This window comes from Mobula hypostoma, chromosome 24 (assembly GCF_963921235.1).
Source record: "Mobula hypostoma chromosome 24, sMobHyp1.1, whole genome shotgun sequence".
NCBI classification, from domain to species: domain Eukaryota; kingdom Metazoa; phylum Chordata; class Chondrichthyes; order Myliobatiformes; family Myliobatidae; genus Mobula; species Mobula hypostoma.
In genome coordinates, this window is record NC_086120.1 from 19,094,469 (window position 1) to 19,104,701 (window position 10,233).

At 39.1% G+C, this 10,233-nt stretch overlaps 1 protein-coding gene across 1 annotated transcript in view; it reads left to right on the forward strand.

Moving 5' to 3' along the window:
• Positions 1 to 9,689, forward strand: part of tmem259 (transmembrane protein 259) — a 74,277-nt gene extending 64,588 nt beyond the window's left edge. Inside the window, exons 9-11 of the mRNA XM_063032129.1 lie at positions 4,842 to 4,974; positions 6,382 to 6,481; positions 8,233 to 9,689. Of these exons, the coding sequence (XP_062888199.1) occupies positions 4,842 to 4,974; positions 6,382 to 6,481; positions 8,233 to 8,976 (977 nt within the window). The 3' untranslated portion in view covers positions 8,977 to 9,689. The remainder of the gene's footprint in view (positions 1 to 4,841; positions 4,975 to 6,381; positions 6,482 to 8,232) is intronic.
• Positions 9,690 to 10,233: the final 544 nt, after the last annotated feature.

Below are 10,233 nucleotides of genomic sequence, written 5' to 3' on the forward strand. Positions count from 1 at the left end.
TCTCCTAAACCGACGTACCCTTTAAAAATTAAAGTCGTACTTTATCATTACTCATTCGGTTTCGATTGTTATCCTTTTTTCTTCCAATTGCATCAGCTCTTCATCTGTCAGTTCTTGGTCATGGGATGCCAAAACCTCTTCAACATCATGTTCGTCAGCTTCCACAAGCCAAACTCATGTTGTCCTTACTTCATTCAGCACGATCAAAACGCTTAATTATGTCTAGTTTTACGCTAAGTGTAACACCCTTACGAGCTCTTTCAGGCTTTTCTGATACCTTAGAACTCATCTTGCAAACGGCTACTCACAGGCTCGTGTTTAAGCAATGCTGGCTAGAATGCCGTACCGAATCCGGGGGGAGAGCAACTGCTCAGGATGCGTGCTGCCTTTTATCGCGTGCTGATTTTTTTGTGCACTGATTTTTTATCGCACGCTGCTTTTTTATCGTAACAGTGAAAACACCTTTTGAAAGTGAAAACGGTACTAATGTAGGTCTTTCGTAACAGTGAGGTTTCATAAAGCGAATGTTCGAAAAGCGGGGGACACCTGTACACAAAATACTTTTGTCATACTTTCAAATTAATTCAAACAAGAAAACACTGTAACTAGCATATCTTTCTTTAAGAATATTATAATACTTCACACCTTTAATTCTAAGTTTCATTATTTAATTTTATTTCAACACGAAAAATAAATGAATAAAAATTGACTGTTGCACTCAGTGTGATGACTGGGACTGAATACTTATTGCTGGTTCCTTGAAATTTGGTTCATAACTACAGACAGCCAGTCTGAGACAGTCTGTGAGATGCCTGTCAGTAAGACAGCTCCTGTACTTAGATTTAATAATTTTTCATCTGTGAAAACGCAATTTCACATAGATAAGTTGACCCGAAGTAGGCACTGACTTAGTGCTATAAAACCAGCGTGCACACTGTGCATTGCTGGGGCCCCATCAGTAGTAATTGCCACCAGTTTATGAATGGGGTTGTCATTTTCAGGGACATATTTTTTAAGCTCATTGTAAATATCCTCACCTCTCGTTCTGTCCTTTAATTGCAAAAGAGTGAGGAAGTCCTCCTTTGTTGTAAAATCGTGGAAAGCCATTCTGACAAATACAACAAGCTGAGCTGTTTGCATTACATCCAGGGATTCATCGAATTGTAGTGAAAAATATCCACGTCCTCTGACGGTGACTCTATCCTCCTTGTCACTGTTGCAGGGCCAAGCAGTATATTATGTATTGCGGTTGTGGTGTCGTTTTTGTTTTTAAAGTCATTAAAAACAGTCTCTGCGGTAATGGCCATTCCTTGACTAAATCGCCATCTATAAGAGGCTTCTGTGTTTAGCCAAAAGGTGACTTACATGAAATGATGCTTCAATAGCAGCCTTATTTTGAGCAGCATGTTTTGTGAAAAACAATTGCTGGGCCTTCAACCCTGATTTCAGCTCCTCAACTTTCTTGGCACAAATTGCACTCTTTAGGAGGTAGGTGTCTTTAAATTTATGGTGGTTGGTGTTGTGGTGCTACTCCAGATTCCCTCTTTTAGTCAGTGCTTGTGTTTGGTGGCACAACATACATACACACTTGTCTTTCACTAAGGTAAGTAGAAATTCCTCTTCCCATTTGTACGTTATCGCCTTCTTTCGTGGAGCCTCAGCCATGCTATCAGGCTATCACGAGCGAGTGCTGTATATTGATGTTTGCGACAGTTTGTACTCTTGTGGTCCCCAACCTCCAGGCCGCGAAGAATGCAGCGGTACAGCGGTGGCCGGAACGCACCCAGCATATCTTTAAGAAAAAAGGCCGAAGTAAACAAGCTAAATAATTAGGTGCCGCCTGGCACATAAATGTCGGCCCAGATCAGAGGTGACGCAGTCAGCAATGGCGTATCTAATTTAATTGGTCACTTTGATGCAGCACAAGCTACGGTGAAAACGCAGTTCATGGTGGGGGTGCTATACACATGCGCGCTGGGCAGAACAGAACTAATACCCCGCAACCCAGAAACAATCTCTCTTTACAAACAGCTTTGTAGCAAAAATGTTGCTATATGACCATGATCCTAATTAGTATTACTTGTTTTTATAATGCTCACATTACAACAGTATTTGTGTATTTATTTTTGATTTTTTTCGGGATCTACTGGGAAAGTCTCAAAGATCGACCGGTGGATCGCGATTGATAGGTTGGCGACCCCTATGCTAGAGCTTAGAAAAGTGAGAGGACACTTGTTGAAACATACAAAATCGAGAAAGTGCTTCCTCTTCTGGTGAGGAACTATCTAGCAATCAGATTCACTGTTAAAAAATACTGGAGTTCCTCATTTAAGAAGGAAAGGTTCTTTTTTTCTGTGTGTCTTGAGTCTTTGGAAATCTTCCTAAAAGAGTGTGGGAAGCACAGTTCTTTTACATGATTTCTGCATGCCTTTAATAACAATGGAAAGATTTCTACAAGATTTACAGGAAGATGTTTCTTGCTTGGCATTTGCTTGGATCACCTGCTCTCTGTCCGCATGGTTTCCAAGCAGATCTGTTTTACTTCATTGCATTTTCTATTCTATTCACTATCTCATTACATGATTTTGCTTTAGGGCAATATTCTTCCTTCTCAAATAAAGTGTGTTGTAATTTTTTTCTTTATTGTAGGTTTCCTATTGACCATTAACTTTCAATGAAACGACATCGGGTACCAAAAGATAAAACAAGACATCTGGTGTCTTGGCAAGTCTCTGAAAATTCAAAAACTCCAGTGGAAAAAAATATACTCAGTGGCCATTTTATTAGGTACCTCCTATAAGAATATAAGACATTGGAACAGAATTAGGCCATTCAGCCCATCAAGTCTGTTCTGCTATTCCATTATAGCTGATTTATTGTCCTTCTCAATTCTATCCTCCTGCCTTCTCACAACCTTTGATGCCCTGACTAATCAAGAACCTCTGCTTTAAATATATCCAATGACTTGGCCTCCACAGTCATCTGTAGCAATGAATTCCACAGATTCATCACCCTCTGGCTAAAGAAATTCCTCTTCATCTCTGTTCTAAATGGATGTCCCTCTATTCTGAGCCTTGCCATTTATTCCTAGACACCCCAACTATAAGAAACAACCTCTCCATATCCACTTTATCTACACCTTTCAAGATTTGATAGGTTTTAATGAGATTGCTCCCTCATTCTTCTAAATTCTGGTGAGTACAGGCCCAGAGCCATCAACCACTCCTCATATATTAACTCTTTCCCAGAATTATTCTCATGAACCTTCACTGAACTCTCTTCAATGCCAGCATATCTTTTCTTAGGTAAGGGGCCCAAAACTGCTCACAGTACTCCAATGCCTTATAAAATCTCAGCATTACATTCTTGCTTTTGTACTCTGGTACTTTTGAAATGAATGCTAACATTGCATTTGCCTTCCTTATCACAGACTCAACCTGCAAGTTGACCTTTAGGAAATACTGCACTCCCAAATCTCTTTGCACCTCTGATTTTTTTTTTAATGTCCTCCCCCACTTAGAAAATGGTCTACACCTTTGTCCTCCTATCAAAGTGCATGACCATACACTTCCTTACACTGTATTCCATTTTCCCAGTCTGTCTCAGTGATTCTGCAGACTCTTTATTTCCTCAATGCTAGCTGTCTCTCCACCTATCTCTGCTAGTTTGCCTACAAACTTGGACAAAGCCATCAATTCCATTATCCAAATTACTGGCATATAACGTGAAAAGAAGCGGACCTAACATCAACCCTTGTGGAACACCACTAGCCACTGGCAGCCAACCAGAAAAGGCCTGCTTTATTCCCACTCTTTGCGTCCTGCCAGTCAGCAAGTCTTTCCTGTAATACCATGGGTGCTCATCTTGTTAAGTACCCTTTTGTGTAGCACTTTTTCAAAGGCCTTCTGAAGTAAGCAACATCCACTGTCTCTCCTTTGCCTTTCCTGCTTGTGAATTCCTCAAAAAGTGTCAAAGATTTGTCAGGCAAGATTTCCCCGATTTCCCCTGAAAGAAACCATGCTGACTTTGGCCTATTTTATCACGTGCCCCCAAGTACCCCAAAATCTTATCCTTTGTAATAGACTCCCAACACTTTCCCAACCACTGAAGTCAGGCTAACTAGTCTATAATTTCCTTTCTTCTGCCTCCCTCCTTTCTTAAAGAGTGTACCTAATTAAGTGACTACTGCATGTATGTTCATGGTCTTCTGCTGCTGTAGCCCATCCACTTCAAGGTTTGACCTGTTGTGTATTCAAAGATGCTCTACTTCACACCACTGTTACTGTTGCCCTCCTGTCAGCTTGAATAAATCTGGCCATTTTCCTCTGACCTCTCTCATTAACAAGGTGTTTTCACCCACAGAACTGCCTCTCACTGGATGTTTTTTGTTTCTTGCACCTTTCTCTGTAAACTCTGGAGACTGTTGTGCATGAAAATCCCAGGAGATCAGCAGTTTCTGAGATACTCAAACCATCTCATCTGGCACCAACAATCATTCCATGGTCAAAATCACTTAGATCGCATTTCTTCCCTATTCTGATGTTTGGTGTGAACAACAACTGAACCTCTTAATCATGTCTGTATGCTTTTATGCATTGAGTGGCTGATTAGATATTTGTATTAACGAGCAGATGTACCTAATAAAGTGGCCACTGAACTCATGTATATGGCCTGATTCTGAATTAGGAAATGCAATTATGGGGAGATACTTTTATATCACATGACGTATCTATCTAATTTTGCTTGAAACAATTTATAATTGTGGAATTTTATGCAGGTTTATTTTTTGTTTTTATTTTTATGAAATCCTTTTAAATGTTTGATTTTTTTTCTTCCTCCAGGGATGGAAGCCATCATGTCAGAATTCTTCAATGACACAACCACAGCATTTTATATTATTTTAATTGTCTGGCTGGCAGACCAGTATGATGCAATTTGCTGTCACACTAACACGGGCAAACGACATTGGCTCAGGTGTGTGTGTTGTTTATAAATTTGGAAATGCAACCATAATGATGAGTACAGATTCGTCATGTTATAAGGAAAATTTTGATTGTATTTTTGTGTATCCCGTTTGTCATTAATTTTGCCACAGTAACATAGTGGCCAGTGCAACTACAACAACTTGGGGCATTGGAGTTCAGAACTCAATTCTGTTGTCCTCTGTATGTCTTTCCTGTGGAATGCTTGGGTTTTCTCTGGGAGCTTCGGTTTACTCCCACAGTCCAAAGGCGTACTGGTTAGTAGGCTAGAATAAAATAGGAGATTGCTGGGCAACACACCCCAGAAGGCTGGAAGGGCCTATTCCGCACTGTATCCCTATATACCTAGCCCAAATGTTCAAAGAAAAACTAGTAGTCTTATGTTCCAGAAAAGCTGCATTGAAACAGTTGGAGACTTGGGCTAGAGAAATGGCGGTTCTTTAAAGAGATCTTGGGTATTAAAAATCAAATGGTAGTCTTAACTCATGTATTTCTATATATCTATTCCTTTATAGAAGCATGATTAGTTTAATTGTGATAGACAATAAACCATGCTTCACCCCAAATGCAAACGCTGGGACATGTTTCTGACAGTGATGAAATCAAGAACATTGGTTAATCTCCTCATCCATAGCCAAGCTGAAGAGAGTAAATTGGCAGGCAACCCTGATGCAGTAAAAGTGACGTCTGCATGCTGGGGCCCTAGATAATAAATCTGTAAGTTTTTAATATGATTTGTCAGATTGCTACACAAAGCAATATTTCAGAACCTGTAAACTAGGTTTCCATATATTCTTTATTCAAATAAATTCATTGGTATTTCTTATGTCCTTTCAAGTTTTATCCCAATCTTTGCCCCAAAGGAAGGTTGGATGTGACTCAGCAAGTAGAGCTGCTAACACACTGCTCCAAAAACCCGGATCTTTCCTGATCTGGGTGCTGTTGGTATGCATGTTTATTCCTGAATGTGTGGATTTCCAGATGAGCCAGTTTACTCCCATATCCCAAAGACAAGCTGGTCAATTAATTGGCTTCAGTAAATTACCCATAGTATAGGTAAGTTGCAGAAGGATCAAAAAGAGGAAATTATAAACACGAAACATTCTGCAGATGCTGGAAATCCAAAGCAACACACACAAAATGCTGGAGGATCTCAGTAGGCCAGGCAGCATCTATGGAAATGAACAAACAGTCGATGTTTTGACATGTGACAAAGAATAAATTGTAATGTTACATGGAAATAGGACACAGTGTGTGGAGGGTGGGTTTAGACTGATGGAATTGTTCAGCTGAGCTTCTGTGTACTTTATAGTTCAAATGGCCTCATTTTACATTGTAATAATTATATTTAATGTATTCCTTTCAATCATTTAAAAATGAATGTTTGTGTGTTTTGCAGATTCTTTTACCTGTACCACTTTGCCTTTTATGCATATCATTATCGTTTCAATGGCCAGTACAGCAGTTTGGCTTTGGTAACGTCTTGGCTGTTTATACAGGTATAAGCAAGTATTTTTGCAAGTATTTTATTTTTCTAAATTCCCCTGCTCCTAGCTTTCTAAATATATTGACTCTTGTTTGGATACAGTTCAATGTCATATATATCATTCTTCACTGGTGAACCTGGACCTTGTAAATATGGAAAGCAGTGCTGCTGAATCTGCTAACCTACTGAAAAGTGATCACTTTTGAACAGCGCTCAGCCCTCCTATTTAATGCCAGATCACTAAATCATTTCCTACAATTGCTCCATCTGATTTGGCAACTTGATTCATTTTCCATTGAGCTGTCTTTGTAATGTCATTGATATAATATTTTCTGATGCAACTCAAATCTTCAGCATCATGTAAAATTTAATGTAAAGTCACATAAGGCAATGCCGAGCAGATTACAGAAGGGTTCGTCAAAGAAGTTGATTTGAAAGAAATATCTGAGGAAATACAATGTTAGGGAAATAAGGAGCTGGGAATAAGATTGATGAGATTGTTCTGTTGGGAGCTGATGAATTGAATCTTGTGTCCAAGGATATAACCTTGGAGTTAACCAGAGCTAATGTTGTGGATGAAGGAAGAAAAGCCATGGCTGGTAATTCTCTGACTATGACAGAATCAGGTGCGTGAGTTCTGCACAGCTCAGTGGAAATGGAAAGACTTTGGAGGATGATGGCATGTTATGTACATGCTGCTGATTTGTCAGTTTAGACTAGACATTGCCTTCTGTACAGGACAGTTCAATTATGTTTTTTGTACTGGAGGTTTCCAGGAATTTCCATTAGATTAATTAAAAAAAACAATTCCGTTGATGTCATTTTTGTGAGTACAGATCTTAATACCTCTGCTAATTTAATGTCTATTTCATACTTGTTGATGCAGCTTGGTTTTAGAACCAAAAGCTGAAGAGATTATTTTGTTGTTGGACATTGGAAATCTGGGGCGTTCAAGTTAGGTGATTGTCAATTTTGTGTATTCTTTTGCACTGGGTTAAGCTCTGGCAGTTTTTAGGATGTTTATTTCTCTGATGAACCTTTCCTCACATTTAAATTTTTTAAAAAGATAAATATTTAAAATAAAGTAAAATACAAAATGCAGAAAATGTGTAGGCATTGTTTTAAAATAGAAATGACAGCTGAATTGTTTCAGTATGAAGTTTTTAACAGTGCTGAATAACCTACTAAAGGAGAGAAATAGTAGACCAGCCAGTACACTCAGTCCTGTTTGTTTGTTTATTTAAAGATACAGCGCAGAACAGATCCTTTGGCCCAACGAGCCATACTGCGCAGCAACGCACCTATTTAACACTAGCCTAATCACAGGATAATTTACATCGACCACTTAACCTTCCAGCCAGTACATCTTTGGACTGTGGGAGGAAACCGGAGCACCCAGAGGAAACTCACTGGGAGAACGTACAAACTCCTTACAGACAGCAGCAGAATTGATCTCTGAACTCCAGAATGTGCTGAGCTGTAATAGCATAACGATAACCGCTACACTACCATGATGCTGTGACAACTCTTTGTTTAAAAAGCCACAGATAAAGCAGTTGATGCTCGCTTGCAGGATATAATTCTTTCCTTGAAGCCAAGCAAGGCTTGCTGTCAACCATAGATCAAGTTACAAAATTTATATGCTTTTTTTTGCATTTTAATTGTTTTGTGATTATGATCTGCACAAAGGGGTGGCTTGAATAAACTGTTACTTGCCTTTTCCATTGTTGCAAGTCTTTAATTAGATGCTGTTTTCTTTTCCAGCATTCAATGATATACTTTTTCCATCACTATGAGTTGCCTGCCATCCTTCAGCAGATTCGCATTCAAGAGATGTTACTACAGAACCAACAGGCTGGCCAAGCCAACCAGACAACTCTCCAGGATAACCTCAACAACAACACTGCAACAGAAAGTGTTCAACAGAACCCCACGGATCCAGGCAATCTTCTTGAATCTACTCCTGGTCCAGCCCAGTTAAACGATGCTCCCAGCCTAGCAGATAGCATTCAGCCTGTTCGTATGCAGAATGCAAGCCTTGAGGTGACCCCATTAAGTGGTGATCTGAATTGGGTGGCAGAAACAGCAGCTATCATATCAGAAGGCATTGCAGCTCCAGAAAGGAATACTTCTGCCCGGAGCTCCAACAATATGAATGAAACATTAAGCAGTGATGGTTCAAATGTCCCAAATGCTTCTAGTACCGTTGAACATGCTCAACCTAGTTTAAGTTCTGAAGAAAGTAAAGCTGTGCCTTCACACAGTGATGATCTTCAAACAACAGAGGACCTCAGCACAATTAATTCTTGTGCAACTGAGAACCAAGAGGCAGTTCTCATTAAAACTGACCACCAGGACTTGTGTCCCACACAAGACAGTAAGACCTATGTGCATTCATCTCTGCGTGCTAGTGATGTTAGTTTTGACCAATCAGAAATGGACCGTGAACACCTGTCTAATATTTCGAATAGTTCAGACACAGAGAGAAATGATCACAGCATTTCGTGAACCTCCTAACATCTTTTGCTGTTCAGTCTGGCAGTTTATTATCAGAAAGCCCTTTTAAAATGTTCACAAAAAATGTATCAATAAGTGTGAGGGATATACTATTACATCAAGCGTTTTCATTTGTAAAAGCAAAATATCCCTCGGCTTTCAATTGGTTTCCAAAACAAATGGAGGGCAAGGAGCAGCATCCTGTTCAGTGAGCATTAGTGGTCTGAGCTCAGTTGGAACGATAACTCCTCCAATCAGTCACCCTGCCCCTAATCTTCAGCACAGCTGTGTGCTTAACTATTACATAAGTGCAATGAAATACTATCAGTCTATAAAGACAGAGAAAGACCACCAAAAAGAAAGAACTCACAGCTGGTTACCCAAAAAAAAGGCAAGTGTGGGAATGGCGATAGAAGATGCTTGTTCCTTTGAACTCACAGCATATATGTAAGTTGCTTCCACGGTGCAATAATTTGATGTGTATTGATTCAATTCTGCAAGGTCTTATTACCTGAAAGACTTTCAAGTCTTGGTTCTTGAACTGGTGCCTACATACAGAAGAAATTTGAATGATACTAATGTAGAAATTCCAGTAGTTTCTAATAAACTTTAAACCTAACTAATTTGGAACTGATTCTGATAGATTTTTCAGTTACTATATTGTATTTAAGTGTAATGTAAGAGTTTCAGTCTTTGTATATATTAAAATAAATGAGATCTGAATACACTTGTGAATTATTTTTAAAATGCATGCAACACATTTACTAAATGAAAAATGTTTTTCATTATTTTTTTGAGCTATTGAGATACAACCAACACTGTCTTCAAGCTACTGCAGATCAAGCTCTGGATAGAATTAATAATAAGCTAAGCTCAAAAGATCAATGCAGCTGCATTCAACTAAAACTTAATTTTTGCGAGTGTCTATTGACTCAGCTTAGTTGTTTATTAAGGAGCTGAGCTTTGTATTCTTTTAGCAGATGAACTCAATGAAGATATCCTCTATGTGAAGTCAGCACAAGGTATGTATAGTGGTCTCTTCTACTAGTACTTCAGTAGATAGATATATAAACTGAAGATAAGTTATTGAGGACAAGATCAAGTAGGTTTAACCCTCATTTTGATTCGCTTGCTGCATATTGCAGACTTATTTAGGCAGGTATATCTGTCTCGTGGTGTTCAGTCATTTGTCATGCTCTCAGACCTTCCTGGCAATGTCAGTAAAGCCACTCACCCAGAGTACACTCTGTGCCCCTGCTACTTTCAGTG